The 19,312-nt window shown below is 39.1% G+C and overlaps 1 protein-coding gene across 1 annotated transcript; it reads right to left on the bottom strand.

Annotated features, from left to right (window-relative positions):
- Positions 1 to 3,316: 3,316 nt before the first annotated feature.
- On the bottom strand, positions 3,317 to 17,287 carry LOC118815027. The gene is made up of 3 exons (XM_036580959.1): positions 17,098 to 17,287; positions 8,483 to 8,623; positions 3,317 to 4,163 (listed from the first exon to the last, which is right to left on the bottom strand). Exons 1-3 carry the CDS (start codon positions 17,240 to 17,242, stop codon positions 3,976 to 3,978), a joined length of 474 nt encoding a protein of 157 aa, XP_036436852.1. The 5' UTR covers positions 17,243 to 17,287; the 3' UTR covers positions 3,317 to 3,975.
- Between the last annotated feature and the right edge of the window lie 2,025 nt (positions 17,288 to 19,312).

Below are 19,312 nucleotides of genomic sequence, written 5' to 3' on the forward strand. Positions count from 1 at the left end.
TGGAGACAGGAGGCCAGTTGTTACAAAAATAATATTGCTTGAAAAGATAAAGTAGGTATTTCTGTATGTTTGTTAGGCAAAACTGTGATTTAATGGACTTATTTTCTAAACATTTGTTTAGAAAATGTTTTGTGGGTTTATGTACGAGATACAGTCAATTAATTACCTTTCAATATCCCTCACAACTTAAAAGACCTTTTTGTTATTCGGTCTTCATATATATAAAAGAGCTCTATTCTAATTTGCTGCCCTGTGTTGTGCCTCATTCAATAAGCAGTCCACGCTGAAATACTCCTTATAACTTCACTGAGAATGGGGCGGGGCTAAAGTGCTGTAGGCTGAATAGGAGGATATATGTAAATATGTTGGGTTTCATGACATCACAAAAACAATGAATTCAAAACAGTGGTTGTGCAGCTTATTTTCCATACATAGACTGTACTGACTGGGGAGTGAATACTGCATTTTGAAACTTTAATAATGTTTAGATACTACATTAAACTCTGTTATTTTAAAAAGTGAGAGGACGATTTTTCATGATTTGGGACCTTCCGCTCACCCACAACCTCTGAACTCATTAGTTAAAGGTTGGGTATCAGTAGCAACTAAAATAGCAAGTAGGCCAAATCTATATGTGGTGGTTAATTATTCATGTTGTTTTGTAATGGAAAAAGTCACCACTTGTGTTTTAAAGGTCAGAATAACTTTTATCTTGAAAACAAATACACATCCTCCAGTGATTTCCTCCATCCAGAATATGGCTGTTCCACCTCTTCAGGGTCCTTGGGCTTTGGCCTGATGAAGACTTTTTATTAATTGACTTTCAATTATTTGTCTCAAACTATAGTGCTAACCAATATATCATCTATAATGGTGTACAGTATTGACACTCTGTGATGTTGCTTTTCAGTTTTTGCAGTATATTTGATAGCTAATGGGCATGACATCTATGACTCCAAAAACAGCAGTGTTCCTGTTAACCTAGCAGTCATACTCTACTTTTTGCACTTTACACATTTCACATTACGCTTACAGTTAAATGCAAATTCCACAAATTTTTCTAAATTTCTTCATAAATAAATGATTATGATGTAAAAAGAGTCATTTAAAGAGGTTTGATGTGAAATACTCATTCTATAATCTAATACATTCTAGAGAAAATGACTACATTGGTCACAGTGGTAGTGATAGAAACCAGGCGTCTGAAACATTTAATGCCTCTAAAAGCTCCAACACCTAAACTCATTACATGAAATGGTTATGAATACACTGCTTGATGCCTGACATATGCATTAAAAGAATTTTGAGTTAAGCTTTTGGCCTAAAAGATATTTAAAAAAATCTATTAATGGCGAAAGCATACATGCAAGCAAGTTAAAAAATAGTCCCCAAAGAGCCCTTATTTTTTCAGATTTCCCCCTCTTGTATCATTATCAACATTACATAAAAAGACGTGTAGGTTCACTGGTCATTATGGATAATAAATAAACCTTGTGTTGTAGACCCCTGGATTCTGTTACTACCACTGTAAAGAAATCCACATCTGTAAGCTTCTTCATAGTGCACCATTTATTTATTTATTTAAAACAATTTAATTAAGCAGCATATGTAAAAGATTTGTAAGAAATCCCCTTTAACTGCAATGAGTGTCATTTACTGGGTGCTGTATTTGTAAAATCTGTAAAAAACTAAATAAATAGAAAGTTTACTTTCTGTGAATGGTTCATATTAATGCAACTGTGTAAGGTTCCCTTTGGTCCAGTCTAATTAAAACAAGCTATGTCAAGGCTGTAAGACATTTTGTTACCATACAGCAGCAGCAATCAGGACACATGAGCTGATGAACTTCATTGATGCAAATTTAAATATAATCTTAACAGGATACATATCGGAAAATATTGTGATGTTGAATTTGATTAATACTGCCCAACGCTAACATAAACTAACACCTGAAAACACTTTACATCACTGTTCCTGCTGTACAGTTAGAACATCAGTTCATTTGAATCTCAATGAGAAATCACCAGAGCGGAACCCATCAGGGCTGTGTAGGCCTTCAGAGCTGGCCTAATGATTTCTTGGAGCAGAAAATACATGTAAAATTTTTTTTTCATGTTTATGCAACATAATCATGCTTGTATTTAAACACCACAAGTATTCTTGATTCATTATTAAATTTTTGATGGAAACAGAAGGGTTATATTCTTGAAACATCCAGCCAATCAGGAATTATTTGTCTCTGTGGTATCTAGGTATATCTACCTAATCCAACTTTCCTTCAAGAGCTGAAGCAAAGTTCTAATGCCATAGATTAATCACCAGCATAATTTCAAACTGACAGTGGTATCAATCAACCACATTTCGATTTCCAATAGGTGAGACCAATTTTATGAGATAAGACAGCACTCTAGGCCTTTTTGAAGTCCTACATACCTTCACTGACAGTGGATAGTAGGGGCGGCCTTATTTAGTGGGCTGTTAGAAATGGAATACCACAGCAGCAACTCTGTACTAGCCTCTCTATAAAACGGTCACTGAAAAACTGTTACAAGGTAAGATATATGCTAATATGTCTGTCACAAACTTAAAGTAAAACATGGAATATATTTTAGAAGCTTCAATTGTCTGTGTTTAATCTTGAATGGCCAAAACACAATAATGCAGATCACTGTTTGCTTAACGCTAACAAACTAATAGAATCCTATAGAGCATTTTAGTACAGGAAGAGAGACTGCATCCCTGTCCCTCATGGCCACAGGATGAGCAATTTAATCCCATATTTTTAAGTAAATGTGTCCCAAAGTCTGAAAATCATGGTGTAGCCTATGAATTGTCAGTACCGAAACATATTTTCTGCAATCAACTTTTTGTGTTTTAATGAAAAAATATTATGATTTTATGTGTGTACAACTGTTCAAAGCTGTGTTTGCAACTCATGTACTGACTAGCATTTTTGAGTTATGCTCAAAATTTGCTAAAATTGTCACTAGCAAAACATCTGGTAAAGTTCTGGAGCTGTTATTATTGTATTGGTAGTGACAGTTCTTATTATATTATGTTTAATAATTTCTTTTAATAAAAGAATGATAATTAAGGTATAGGTTAATTGAAGCAAAAGGATTTTAGTCTAAAGTCCAAGTCAGTTAGAAGTCCAAAATGGGTTTTCAACTGTGACTTTAAACAACTTTGGAAGAATGATACAAGCAAATCAAAGTCATTGCCTGAATTTGAACTTTCTGGGTGTCTTGAATTAATGATACAAACAATGACCCACTTTCCTTTAAAATTCTTTAATAATAATTGTATTTAACTGTAGTAATTTTAAAGATCTCTTCATTTATATACAGTCATAAAACAACAACAAATTCATGCAATACATGGGACTTAGTATCAGCCCAAAAAGGACTATCTGTATATGAAGAAAATTCAAAATATTTGAAAAACCACATGATGATAGAAAATGTAGTCCATGCAAGAACATGACTGGCAAATGACATCTGATCACACGGCTTTAGAAACAGACCTTATTCATGTTCGTAAGAGCAATTGCACATCAGTAATGATAAGCAAATAATGGTTACAATGACCAGAACACAGTTATTTACAAAAAGCACAAAACTTTTCCACTGTCCTGTACTGCACCACACACCCCTCCCCCCTTCCCATACTGGAGGTCCAGATTTGTCTCAAGAAATGATGGTTGATCTGAGTTGTCCAACCATCTTCTGATAGTGCAACTAAATTTGAAAAAAAAATTAAACTTGTTTTCATGTGGAATATGAATTCTGCCCTTCCTCATGTAATTCAATTCCTTTCCTGACTGGCAGTGGAAATGCAATATAATGACACGTTATTCAAAGCATAAATATAGAAGGACAAAACATGAGAAAATTTTGTTTTCCATTGAACTGCCACTGATACTATTTCCAGGGAATGGTTGTAAACAGGTCCTGTCATCCTCAGGCAATATCCTCATCACAGTTGCATCCACACCATGGTTAGGCTGACCAGCAGGCAGATGTAATGCAGTAAGCCTGGGTGTCGGGAGGGGGCGCCGTTACACAAGTCAGAATCGCAGCAGTGGATGCTCACTCCGGGCAGCTCCTGTTGTTGGCAGTGGCGGGAGGTAGCGCAGCCACTAGTCAGGACAATGCCCAGAGCCGCTGTGGAGGCAGGGAAAGAGAGCAAGTGTTAAAGTCAATATGCAATCAAAACTGACCTCTGGTAGTTCATGTGCCTGGTTATGTTATGCACAATTCCTCATATCATTTAAAAGACAAAATTCTTGTTTTTGTTAGATTTTCTGACTACGTTACCAAGCAGAAGCAAGCAGGGAAAAACAATATTAACCAGTATCATGTTTCACCTTCTACTCCCACCACACCACCTTTCACTGAGCAAAATGATCAAATAACTGAAAGACCCTCCCTCATGCTGTGTTTTACTTGGAAATCATGGTACAGAAGGGATATTCATTACAATGTCCTATTGTTGTTGACTTTAAAGGAAATTCAGCAGTTAAGATGTAAGAAAAGTCATTCAGAGTAGTTTGATGTGAAATATTTCATTGCAGAGAAACTTACTGACTTGCATTTCTCTACAGTGGTGTATATGTAATGTTGATAAGGGTAAAATAGTGATAAATCAGAAAAAATAAGGGGACTGTTTTGCTTTACAAACATCTTGCATGTACCCCATCTACCATGACTTTTAGGCCAAAATCGTGTCTCAAAACTATCATTAAAAATGTCTCAGGCATCAGGAAGTGTATTCACAACCATGTCATGTAATAACTTGCTGTGATGGTGCTTTCAGAGATATTAAACCCTTCAGATGTCTGATTCCTATCATGACCACTATGAACATTTCTGACTCGGTAAGTTGCTTATTAGAACAGAGCATTTCACATCAAACCACTTTGTTTGTTTATTTATTAACCATTGAATTAAGCAAAAGTTTTGAAATATCAGTGGAATTTTCCCCTTTCCCCTTTAAGAATGCTGACATTAGTCTACAAATGACATCGCCAGTACTTCAGAAACGAAAAGGGAGGGATGCAAGAGTATGCCAGCCTCTAAATTCTGTTTTCCATTCAAACTAAAGATGGCACCGATCTAATCCCGTATCAGTATCAGGCCAAGATCAGCAGAAACTACTGCATCGGAAATTGGAGTTGATGTTGTTAGTTGATGTTGATGTTGTAAGCTGTGCATTTCTTCCTGTGGGGTAGTAGCGTTTTTGAGTAGTTTTAGATGCACGTCTCAAATGAAGTGCTTCAATTAAAGATTCAATTAAAGAAGCTCATTTCAAGCTTAGTATTTTTAATGAAAAATATCCAACTGGTATCAGCTAATAGATTTCAATATCAAATATTGTCAGCATCTCCAATTCAAACTGCTTTCCCATAGCTCTTCTTCTTAGGTTTCATCAGAAAGGCTCAGGCTGTCTCTTTTCACAGACAAAATACACTTATGCATATATTTACAGTGGTTATCTGTTTAATGTAGCAATGCAATCTCTTGTTTTAAATCCATGCCCAATTGTCCATATTCAGCAAGCTTGAACAAAGCATTCTCTTGCCTACTCCAAAGAGAAAGATGAATGAGTCATTCCTATTGCAAGTCCAGGTGGACAACAATTGCCTGGAAGTCAAGGTGAAATTCAAGGAATCCTTGAATAGTCATCACCTGCTCTCATTATGAGTTCTTATGATGAATTTTAAAGAGTCCAGGCAAACCAGTCACCTGGAAACAAAGGCTATTTCAGCTACTTTACACAGTAAAGCAGTCATTGTCATCACATATTTACAATCAAAAACGTTTTTTTGAATATTAAAATTATTATAACAATTCAAATGACATGTTGGCCTTTTTGTGATTTGATTTGTTGGTAGACTTTGACATGTCGGTGGCATCTCAGTTCAATTCACTTCAGTTGGTTGAATGAAATGATAAAGTAACTGAATTTTATTTTTTCCTCTGAGGTCCACTTATATCATTTATGTGGATTTAGGTACTAAGAACAGTCATAACTCATTGATACACAACCATGTTCCAACCTCTCTATATCCATTAGATTTAAACAGCCTATTCTTTTATGGTGCCTTCAAGACTGATATTTGTAAAAGAGCTCTGTTCTGATCGGTTGCCCTGTATTGTGGAGCTCTGTTCTGATTGGCTGCCCTGTGCTTCATTTAAAAAAAGGCTGAAACACTTCAGTACACAACTTCAGTGTTAACGGGCAGAGCTAAGCTTCTATAGGCTGAATACACAGGTATGTACACCAATCAGGCATACCATTATGACCACCTCCTTGTTTCTACGCTCATTGTCCATTTTATCAGCTCCACTTACCATATAGGTGCATTTTGTAGTTCTACAATCTTCTCTGCATACTTTGTTAGCCCCCTTTTACCCTGTTCTTCAGTGGTCAGGACCCCCAATGGACCCTCACAGAGCAGGTGTTTTAGGGTGGTGGATCATTCTCAGCACTGCAGTAACACTGAGGTGGTGAGGGTGTGTTAGTATGTGTTGCGCTGGTCTGAGTGGATCAGACACAGCAGTGCTGTTGGAATTTTTCAACACCTCAATATCACTGCTGGACTGAGAATAGTCCACCAACCAAAAATACCCAGCCAACAGCATCCTGTGACCACTGATGAAGAACTAGAGGATGACCAACACCAACTGTGCAGCAGCAGATGAGCTGTCGTCTCTGACTTTACATCTACAAGGTGGACTGACAAGGTAGGAGTGTCTAATAGAGTGGACAGTGAGTGGACACAGTGTTTAAAAACTCCAGCAGCACTGCTGTGTCTGATCCACTCGTACCAGCGCAACACACACTAACACACCACCACCACCACATCAGTGTTACTCCAGTGCTGAGAATGATCCACCCCCCAAATAGTACCTGCTCTGTGAGGGTCCATGGGGGTCCCGACTACTGAAGAACAGGGTAAAAGGGGGCTAACAAAGTATGCAGAGAAACAGATGGACTACAGTCTGTAATTGTAGAACTACAAAGTGCACCTATATAGTAAGTGGAGCTGATAAAATGGACAATGAGCATAGAAACAAGGAAGTGGTCATAATGTTATGCCTGATTGGTGTATATATTATTTGGAGTTCACATAAACATGAAAGGTGAATTTGCACATGGACTGGGAAGTTAGTGGTATATTTTGAAACTTTAACAGTGTTTACATACTACATCAAAATCATTTATTTAAAAAAAGCATAGACAACTTGGTTTTCCATAATATGGGCACTTCTGTAGCTCTACTTGACCTTAGTTCTGACAGCAACCAAGACAAACATTACAGATACATCCTTGAAAACTCAAGCTAGACTAGGCAATGAAGTAATATCAAGGTAGATCAAAATGTGACATTTCCACTATCCTGGTTCACTTTCTGCTGAGATAGTTGCTAGTAATTGCTTTCAGACCCCTTTTTCTAAGAAGTGCAGTTTGTATTAATACACAATGTCCAGGAAGCATGGTGATAGTCCAACCTTTCGTGGTAATGGAGGACAAAGGAGTGTAGGCGGCTAAGCATGTTACGCAACTGGCCCCTAGCAGGAGCGAAACGCTCCTTTGTTGGGATTAAGACAGTGTGCAGGTCCAGATCAAACCCAAGACAGTGTTCAAAGGCGTCCTGCTGCTAGCTCAAAGCAGCCTTGTCCGACATGTCAGTCTACGTACTTACTGACGAACTGTCATCAGCAGTCTCTGACCCTGTTATTTCCCTGAGCCGGTAGAAAACAGTGCTACCTCAGCCGATTGCCAAACACATCCAGCTCTCCAAATGTCTACAAGATTGACGCTGCGTCTTGGGTGCACGTCAGCATGATTCATTATTGACTATGTAAGTCTTTTGAGGTTCTGCACCCATGCAGAAAGATTAGTGGATCGGGGATGAATTTGGCATATACTTTATGAGCTCATGAGTTTAATGCCGTAATGGCAAATTAAGGTGATCATTCTGTTTGTTTCTAATGGGATGTGAGTTCTACAAGGCCTGTTATACCCATTGTCTTATCTGTAGTGTCTGTTACAGATAAAGAGCTGTGGACATCGAGAACAGGGATTATAACATCATATAGTACAGATGTATAGTCTTTAAGATTAGGATTAACAAGGAGGCTGTATGTGCTAATTTTATGTAGAATGGATAAACATGCCCCTAGACTGAAGATTAAGATCGAGGATTTGCAGTACATGCAGATGTAGGTCACTACAGATTGATTCACATGACGTCTTGCAGACAACTGACACACAGTGAAATAAACAGATTTTCTTGAATTTTCAGGATGGTGAACTGTCAAGGAAACTGTTGACAATCAGCAAACCTTATACTAAAATACTATTTAAATAGTAATACTATTTTAATACTATTTGATGGATGGACTTTTCTGCTATATCTCTGTTCAGATCGTTTGTCTTTAGATCAATATTACTATGAACTGTAAAAAGTACTTACTGCTCTCTGTCTTGATGCAGAAGCGGTGCTTAAAGCCTTTGTGGGAATGAGTACAGGTGATAACCTCAGGGTTGGAGCAGCCCACATCCACATACCTCTGCCCATGGATAACATTACAGCCATAGCACTGCAGTCCATGGACTTTAAAAAGAACACAGAAGTTTATTTTGAATAAGTGCATTTGCATGTACAAAAGTGTAAAACTGAATGGAAAATGTGTGGAATTGTGTAGTTTTTCTGTTCTCTCTGACATACGAGTGAAGAAGCAAGAAGAGTATGGAAATTGAGATAAAGGCATATAGAATCTGCTCATGAACAAGGAAAAAAGGCCTCAAAGAGGCTTCACAAGTAACAGTTCTCACTGTAACAGAACCACATGAATATTACAGTATAACAGTAAAACTATTTAGTTGCACTGCCTTTGCATCAGCTTCCCCTTTCCCTCCTGAAATTATTTTATTCCAGAAATTGACCACTAGATATGATCCAGCACTCTAGCTCTAACTGCAAAATCTCAAGGATTCATTTCAGATGAACTACTGCTCTGCACAGAATGATGTTTTAGTATCTTATACTTAGTATATGTATGCAATATTTCGCATTTTGATCATACAACTTGATCATTCAGCAGGCATCATTTCTGAAAACAAGCAAAATTATCTGCCAATTAAATAAGGCACTTTTACTAGACAAAATGCAACATAAAGTTGAATAAAAGATCTCAAAATGAGAAATACAAGATATTTAGACTATTTGAAAATGCTACGATATATTTTTGCAATATATTTGGTTTGCTCAGACCTCCTTATTTTCTCCATTGACAAACGAAAACCTATAGTTTCCATTAAAAACAAAATCCTTTTGTTCTGCTCTAATGGTCATTATGCAAAATGTGAGAATCTGAGCATGTATAATCTTCACTCTTGTCTCCTTGTTGATTGAATGTGCCATCTTTGCAGTTAACAGCAAATGCAAAGCATTTACATTCATTACATACCTAATACATATCAAATACATTGATTAGATCTTAAAATGACAAATATCTTTTCTCCTGAGCTACAAGTAGAAGTCTTTATGATGATGCAGGCTCAGCTCCTCATATCCAAGTCCTTATCTCAGAATTGTTCCGACCAGCCTATACAGCAGTTTCTCCATACAATCAGCACATGGGCAGAGGCATCAATCAAATTTGTAAGCATGAAATTACCACATTTTCAGAGTAATGACCCTGGAATGAGACCAGAGTCACTGAGACTGTTCTAGTGTTACATGCTTGTAAAACTGTTGAACTTCTCATTTCTTACATATTATCCCATTTCCATCCAAAAGACTCTTGATATATCAACTACTCATGAAACAAATACCACTCAAACACGTGATGTGCCCATATCTAAGTTTTAAGTCCAAGCTATGTATAGTTCAGAGAATTACAGTAAATTGCTGAAAAACACACCTGTTTATCCAAGATAGATTTGTTTTGGGCTATTTTTAGAAACTGAAAGTAGTACCAATAGTAGTACCAATTTCAGCATTTTGGTGTTCCTAAATTGTGGTCCTGCATCTAGTATCTTTTACAACATTGAAGCAAGAAGCTTATAATAGCATAGAGAATAATTTACAGAAAAGTATCATGAAAAAAAATAACTAGGTAATATTGTAGAACAAAGTATACAGCCTAGACCTTGTCCCGATTTGCTTTTTAATTAATCATATTAGCTCAAAAACATCACTCAACTATGATTTGAGTACAGACTTCTCTTGGAAGGGTTTAATGAGTTTAACAATATAACTGATTGACTTTATGAAAACATATTATGGAAGTTTTTTCACTACGCAGCACTGAGTTGCTCGACAGTACTGTGTAGGGGTAGTTTAAAGGGATGTGGTGGCATTTGTTGTGTATTTCACATGAAAGATGGTATGTAAGAACCTCAGCTCTCCAAGGTGCTATCACATAATAGGGAAGAACCACTTTTGTTTCCTTAAGGGACCTTTCAATGCACGGTTATTCGAAGAAGCATTTTTGTGAATGAGGTATGTGAGTGTGAAGAACATTTAAGCCAAGAACCATTTATGGAACCTTAATTAAATAGTCTATGTGGAAACTAACCTCCATAACGCCACAACATAAGTACCCTGGGATAGTATAATAGAATATTTGTCCAACGAATATTTTTGTACACCCAGGAATATATATGTTTTTTGTGCCTCTATAAGGCATGTAGTATACTTGTGTGAGGTTTTTGTGACGAGATGTAAACTTGTTTATGCCAACCTCTAAACTATCCTATCAGACATGGTGGCTCGGCTTATGATAGTGGAACTTGAACTGTATGTGTCCATCATTGTAGAACTACATGAAAGATGACTTTGTTAAGATCATCTGGGGACCTTCGAGGCCTAGGACCTGACTGAAAGTGACTGATCAGGATGCTCATTTGAGACTCATGACAGATCTTTGTTTTTTACAAATGGTGGTGTCAGGAATCAGGGGTTGTGATGATTACAACACAAATATAGCCATTTTATTTATTATGTAAAACTACTAGTGAACGTATTCTTGAGTTTTTATATATAATGCTAACAATGGTAAAATTGTGGGAAATCTTTCTCGGGGGGACTATTTTGCCAACAATACCCTGCATGTACCTCTCCACCATGAATGGATTTAAAAAAATACGTTTCAGGCAAAAACCTCAGAGAGAACCAAAAATTTCAAAATTACCGTACATATATACATTATACATTAAACCACTCTGAATGACCTTTTTACATCTTAACAGTTAAATTAAACAGGAATTTAAAAAAATGGAATTCCCCTTTATGTCTTTGTATGGGTGGTTATGTGTGTTTGTGTGAATGTGTTGACCTGTGTTTTTTTTCTGCTTTTTTATGCAATTTCTTAATCATATTTCCTTTTTATATTCCTGTAATTCTGAACAGCACTTTTTTGTTTTACAATCTTTCTCTTTGAATCTCAATTTGTGATCTTCTCTATTTTGCCTTTTGGGATCTATCATACAACCCCATTTGCAAAAAAGTTGGGACGCTGTGCAAAATGTAAATGAAAACAGAATGTAATGATGTGCAAATCATTTAAACCCTATATTTAATTAAAAATAGTACAAAGACAACATATCAGATGTTAAAATTCTGTATTTTTTATTGTTTTTTAGAAAAATACGAATGAATTAATATTTGAATTTAATGCCAGCAACACATTTCAAAAAAGTTGGGACAGGGGCATGTTCACCACTGTGTTGCATCATCTCTTCTTTTAATAACACTCTGTAAGCGTTCGGGAACTAAGCAGACCAATTTCTGTATTTTCCATGTGGTTTGGCATTGTCTTTCTGAAATAAGCAAGGCCTTCCCTGAAAAAGACGTAATCTGGATCGCAGCATATTTTGCTCCAAAACCTGTATACATCATTCAGCATTAATGGTGCCATCACAGATGTGCAGGTCACCCATGTCATGTGCAGTAATGCACCCCCATTTCATCACAGGTGCTGGCTTTCGAACTGTGTGCTGATAACAAGCCAGATGGCCCCTCTCCTCTTTAGCCCGGAGGATGCAGCATCCATGATTTCCAAAAAGAATTAAAATTTTTCTCAGACCACAGGACACTTTTCACCTCAGTCCTTAATCTTAAATGGGCCTAGCAAAGGCAGGATTTCTGGATACTTTTTATATATAGTTTCTTCTTTGCATGGCAGAGTTTTAACTAGCCTTTGTGGATGCTGCAATATACTGTGTTCACAGTAGTTTTCAGAAGTGTTCCTGAACCCATGCGGTGATTTCCACTACAGAATCGTGTCTGTTTTTAATGCAGTGCTGCCTGAGAGCCCAAAGATCACAGCCAGCCAATATCGGTTTTTGGCCTTGTCCCTTACATACAGAGATTTCTCCAGATTCTCACAATCTTTTAATGATATTATATACTGTATGGTGAAGTTCACGTTCCTTTACATTGAGAGACGTCATTCTGCTGACACACGGCACATGTGGCATGGCATCCAGGCCATCACCAACTACAAATCACCTCCACCTGCTTGTGACAGTGATGCCTCCCTTCCAGACGCGCTAAATAACTTCTATGCTCGGTTTTAAGCACAGAACGGCACGACGGCGAGGAAAACCACTCCTCCTCCAAGTGAACAGGTACTGTGTCTGTCCACAGCTGATGTGCGGAGAACTCTACACAGAGTCAACCCATGGAAAGCACCAGAATCTGACAGCATACCGGGCAGAGTGCTCAGAGACCGTTGTGCCGTACAGCTGGCTGATGTTCTCACGGACATATTCAACATCTCTCTGAGCACTGCAGTCGTTCCAACGTGCTTCAAGTCCACCATCATCATCCCTGTGCCGAAGAAGTCTCCAGTGTCCTGCCTCAATGACTACCGCCCCGTTGCACTTACTCCAATCATCATGAAGTGCTTTGAGAGGCTTGTCATGAGGCACATTAAAGACCAGCTCCCTCCTTCACTGGACACACTGCAATTTGCATATCGTCCCAACTGCTCAACAGACGACGCCATCTCCACCACACTCCACCTGGCTCTCACCCACCTGGACAATAGAGACACCTATGTTAGAATGCTGTTCATAGACTTCAGTTCAGCATTCAACACCATCATCCCCAAGCAGCTGATTGGAAAACTGAGCCTGCTAGGCCTGAAAACCTACCTCTTTAACTGGGTCCTGGATTTCCTGACTGAGAGACCTCAGTTAGTCAGGATAGGTAATAACATCTCCAGCACCACCACACTGAGCACCGGTGCCCCTCAGGGCTGTTTGCTCAGTCCGCTGCTGTTTACTTTGCTGACTCATGACTGTACTGCAAAGTACAGCTCAAACCACATCAAGTTTGCTGATGACACAACTGTGGTGGGTCTGATCAGCAAGAATGATGAGGCAGCGTACAGAGAGGAGGTGCAGCGGCTAACAGACTGGTGCGGAACCAACAACCTGTCTCTGAATGTAGACAAAACTAAGGAGATTTCCGGAGAGTACGAGGTGACCACCGCCCACTTAACATCACTGGCTCTGCTGTGGAAATCGTCAGGAGCACCAAGTTCCTCGGTGTCCACATCACAGAGAACCTCACTTGGTCCCTCAACACCAACTCCATAGCCAAGAGAGCCCAGCAGCGCCTCTACTTCCTGCGGAGACTGAAGAAGGCTCATCTCCCCCCTCCCATCTTCACCATGTTCTACAGGGGGACTGTGGAGAGCATCCTGAGCAGCTGCATCACGCCTGGTTTGGGAATTGCACCGCCTCTGACCGCAAGACCCTACAGTGTATAGTGAGGACAGCTGAGAGGATCATCGGGGTCTCTCTCCCTTCCATCATGGACATCACGCCACACGTTATATCCGGAAAGCCACCAGCATTGTGGACGACCCCATCCATCCCTCATACAGACTTTTTCACTGCTGCCGTCTGGCAGAAGGTACCGGAGCATCCGTGCCATCACTGCCAGACTCTGCAACAGCTTTGTTCCTCAAGCAATCAGGTTTTTAAATTCACAAGGACTGAACTAAATCCCCCTCCCCACCCACACACCCACACACACCTCTTTTGATGCACTGGAACATTGCTGCTAATACTGTGTTTACACTGTTTTACTACCTCAGTAACTGCTGTGCTCACGTACGTTATCTGACTGCGTAAACTCACAGATCACAGCACGTTAAATATCTCTGCACCTTATTCCACTACTTCATGCTCAGAAATGAGTGCTGTGTCGGCGCTGCACTGTCCTGTCTGTTTACTGTGTCTAATGTCTGTTTAATTTATCAAATTTATTGTATTGTTTCTAGCTTAATTTTTTGTTTGAACACTATGTCTGCACGTTCGCACTTTGTACTTTTTGTTCCTTGTTGCACCTTGTTCTTGGAGGAACGTAATTTCACTCCACTGTGTACTTGTACATTGATGGAATGACAATAAAAGCCTCTTGACTTGACTTGACTTCTGAATTGTTGCACTTTTGCCTCTGCTGTCTTTTACATAGTTCTCCTGAAAGACTCAGCCTCTCTGAGTGAGTGTTCTATACCCAGTGATCTTACTGACCTGTTGCCAGTTAACCTAATTAGCTGTGAGATTTTACTTTTACTTTTATCTTTTGTTGCCCCTGTTTCAACTTTTTTGAAATGTGTTGCTGGCATCAAACCCAAAATGGGCATATATATTTTGAAAAAACTAAAAAATCTGTCATTGTCAACATTTGATATGTTGTCTTTGTACTATTTTCACTTAAATATAGGGTTTAAATGACTTGCATATCATTGCAGTCTGTTTTTATTTACATTATTGCACAGTACCCCAACCTTTTTGGAAACAGTGTTGCATCACAGAAAGTGTAATTTGGTGTTTTTCCATTCAATTCTACATTTTTATCTTCATCAGCTTGCTGTGGTACATTGTCCAATATAATTAGCAAAGCAAAGAGAGGAGAAAACTGTGTGTTAGTACATGATATGGAGAACACAATGTCCAAGTCCTAAGACACCTTAGATTCCCACGGTTACTTTTACTTTCTTAAGTATCTGGCAGGTTACCAGCATTATTCCTTTAGGCCTAAAAGGATTGTTGGTGTGGTTGGGCCCTTTCAGCACCTGCCAATGACCTCCTGCAGTCTTGTGAAGTAAACATTTGTATATTCCTCTCCCGTGCCTGTCAAAACATCCTCTTCATCCCCTGCCCCTGAAGCGCTCTGCTATGGGACTCAAGCTGCACTATCCCGCCACTCCGTTAAATAGCCAACCCAAAAGCTCTCAGCCAGATTTCAGAAGCCCATTAATCCCTACCAAATGCTCTTATGAAAATCACTTGGGGGGGGGAAACTGTTGAAATCAATGTAATGCCTTAAGGGAACTAAAGCCAGGTCTCATGAAGTATACACTCCTGGAAATAAGGTAGCTTTCCTGAACATACTAATGTAGTAATATAAACTTTATGAAATCTCTTTAGAGGGTTGGATGTATTCAAGGTTGCTCTTTTTAAAAATGTGTGCATTCTCTAAGAGGAGATTTTGTCAATTTGGTCAATTAATAACAAAGCAGTTGATGTTGTGGACCTGTTCTCAATATGACTAGCACATTTTAGAGGTTTATTGCTGTTTAATTCCCCCATTAGCTCAGCACTCAGTTCAGTGAATTACTCAGTCATGAATGATCGATGCATCTTTTATATTTGGCAGGCAAAATGGATGTGACTTCATTCAGTTTTCCAATTCCTCATTAACAGCATTAACATCAGCAGCATTATTTGAATAATTGGCTCTCATTTTAGCATATTGTGAAAGATAATTTTAATGTTGGCATTGACCTATCTTTCTTCAAAGAAGCATGTTTCTCATAATGAGAATAATGAGAGTCTTTAATGTAGTACAGTTGCTGCAGATTGAAAATAGAAGTCTGGGTGTGCAGGTGCATATACGTACAGGTAAAACAAGTGCAATGTCTGGACTTAATGTTCACAGAATTTTGTTTCACAGAATTAATTTTCTTGCCATTGTCAAGGTAACTACTCTCATTCCATTGCATGTCAGTAGTGCTGTTTTAAGAGCTGAAACGTTGTAAGTTAACCTACAACACAAATCATCATGTTTTAGACACAGCAGTTTATCTTAAATTTCAGCATTTTCTCTCCTACATGTGTCACCATTGAAGTAACTGTCCTTTAGAGACCTAGTCCTTAGTGTGACTGTTTAAATTAGTTTAAGGTGAAAAAAAGGCATTTCAGTCTCGGTAATATACATTCATTCATTTGTTCCACTTTGCTGTTTTTCTTTTTCATCATTCTTACACACACACACACACACACACACACACACACATTTTCTTTTTGCTCTCTTTGTATGGTGTCTCTACTGACTTTTGCATTATTGCAGGTTTCTTTAGTAAAGGGATTGGTTCTACTAGGACCATGAGTTCTATATGGAATCGTTTCATGCTTAAATGGTTCTTTGCATGCTGAAATGGTTCTTCAGTTTGATGAAGAATGTGATGTATATGGTTCTATATGGAACCTTTTTGAAAATGGTTCTCTATACCACCACAAAGGGTTCTTCTATTGTTACAGGCTGGACATCATAACAATAGAAGAACAGTTTTTGTGTTATTTAGAACCATTTTCAAAAAGGTTCTATATAGAACCATATACAACACATTCTCCAATAATCTGAAGAACCCAGTCACGATGCAAATTACATTTACACATGAAATCGTTCTATATAGGACTCAAGGTTCTAAATAGAACCATTTCCTTTACTTAAGAACCCTTAAATGACCATCTTTTTTAAGAGTGACAGAAGCCTGACAACTCACTCTTTTTTTTTTTAATAAAACCCTGTACTGTTACAGGTCCAATTACCTTTTTGGTGAGAGTGTACACCTAGATCAAAGTCTAGCTTTTCCCAAAGGAAATCTTTTTTTTTTTTTTTATATTTCACTTTATCAAATAAGCATTTAGATAATAAAAGCTTTTAGATTTAAACGTTCATAGTTTCCATGGTCCCAGGGTCATTCGCTCCCCACTGAGAGCTAAATACATGGCTGCCCGCACACTCCCAAATCCCAACTTTGCTTTCAGCCACTGACTCACCGTGTGTGATGAAGAACGCTGATGCCAAAGTGAATCCAACCCCGTACAGCAGCCAGGTCTGTAAAGTCATGGGTGCAGCTGTGCTGAGGGTCCCACCGTCAGGGGGCTGGAATGCAAGAACCAACGAGCGAAGCGCCGTTTTCATCCGAGTCCCCGTCTGACTAGAGCTCCATGGAGAGCGCGCGCTGACCTGCCTGCTCAGCCTCGCGGAGGCGCGCGCGCTCTCAGCGCGAGCTAGCAGCGGAGGGCGGGAAACGCATGAGCGAGCTCGCGCAGTACAATCACCTCTCTCTCCTCTCGCGCTGCCCTTAAACTCACAGAGGATGACTCTCTTAATGTGTTTCTGACTGAAAACCAAAAAACAGCCACGTCTCCGGCTCTGTGCTGCTCTCTCCTCCTGTTTCTGAGAGTTTTCCTCAGAGTCTTCGACAGGAGAGTGGAGAGGGAGGAGAATGGGCGAATTTCCTCATAGATTTTCGAGTTTCTGACTGAAATTCGTGACTGAAACGCGAACAAACGACGTCTTTAACACTGTTTCGCTCACAGAGGGGGTTTCTCCTGTTTCTGAGGAAAACGCGACTCTTCGTCGGTCTGTCGAGAAGAGAATGGAGAGAAAAAGAAACATGTTCATTAACACGTGGGAAGACTAAAAAGCGAGATCCTCTCTGCTGGAATGGAGACGAGAAAGGGGATTAATTTTTCATTGATAATCCACGATGTCTAATAATAGCTCTATCACATTGTGTAGGTGCCCAGTGCTGATGTTCACCGTAATAGCGTGGCGAGCTCGCAGCGTATTTTCTCCCTCTGAGCTGGTTGTATCTGTTCAGTCTATCGTCCCGCTTTCGTTCAGTAGAGACATTCTATCTAATCAAGAATTAAAGACTAAATCCTTTCTTAGAGTCTGTAATGCTGCGGATAAGTCAGGCTTTGCGGTAAGCTCCCGTCCCCTCTCCACCCAAAGCAACATATGGTCGCGCTTGATAGATGATTGCCCGCGATTCTCTCTCATACCGAGAGAGATATTTACAAAGATCGTGACATATTTCACTCAGGACGGCTTTATTTCTTCTCTGTTTTTTAAAAAGTAGGCCATTCATGGTTGAGTAAGAGCGAAGGGGCTTTCTGTGGCCTTATTCTCAGCGTGGGTGAGTTTAGTGTCCTTGTGGAGGGAGATGGTGAGTGCTAAGGGCTTTTGGAATCCTTATCAATATTCAGCTCAGACCTTTGTGGAAATGGCATGTTATTTCCCGCTGCCACAAGCCGTTACACTGTCAGTGTGTTCCAAGTGTTTTGGCAGGAAGATGTAGCTACCACCATCTTCGAGGGGGATACAAAGATGGGACATAAGGAGGATCTATACTCCAAAAACTCAGTTGTATGTTGTATGGACTATACAATAATGCCGCACATTTCCATTCAGTCAAATTGAGTAGAGTCAGTATACACAGATTTTGTTACCTCACGTAAAGTTCAATTGCTGGTGGAACAAAATTGAAACATTCCAGTAAGATTTATTTGGGTTTCATTGGAATGAAATTCTCTTTGGATCAACGTTTTCATTCATTGCCATGTACTTTCTTTTTTTTTTGTCCATTTTATGTAAACCAGAAACTTAAAGACAAAACAATTTGTTTATTTGCTGTTAACGTTTTTTCAGTTTCAGGCAAACAACTCCGGTTGTTTTTTTTTTTGTAAGTGTAGAGGGCTTATTGGGGAAAAACAAAACAAAACTGCCCCTTCCAGTCAACATGTTTAATAACATGGATGATTGGTTCATCTATGAGGAACGTCAAGCCAAAATGTCTAGAGGCCAACCTGACCTTTCAAGCAAGAAATTTGTATTCAGGGGGGCTAACACATCTTCTGAAGCCTTTACTTCCGATGGTGAAAAATGGTCGGGCTGTGCCGAGATGAAAGCAAGCCTCACTTCAGCAGCTTGCTACTTATCTAAAGTCACACACCAGCTTTTAAAAAGTCGTCCCTTTTAAGTACCTCAGCAGAAGAGTGACAGCTATAGAGGATATAGCTATATTGTGCAGGTTGCTGAACTCTCAGTGAAACTGCAATTAATGGGATGGCAGGAGTGCAGCTGGAGGCGCTCAGAAAAAGAGCATATTACAGAAGTGTGAACATAAAGCGTGAAATGTTAAAAGAGGCTCCAAGGCTCTTCTTCCTAGCTTCTGTTCTATCTTGTGCCTCCCTTTCCATGGAG

The sequence above is a fragment of the Colossoma macropomum genome, unplaced genomic scaffold (assembly GCF_904425465.1).
Source record: "Colossoma macropomum unplaced genomic scaffold, Colossoma_macropomum, whole genome shotgun sequence".
NCBI lineage: Eukaryota > Metazoa > Chordata > Actinopteri > Characiformes > Serrasalmidae > Colossoma > Colossoma macropomum.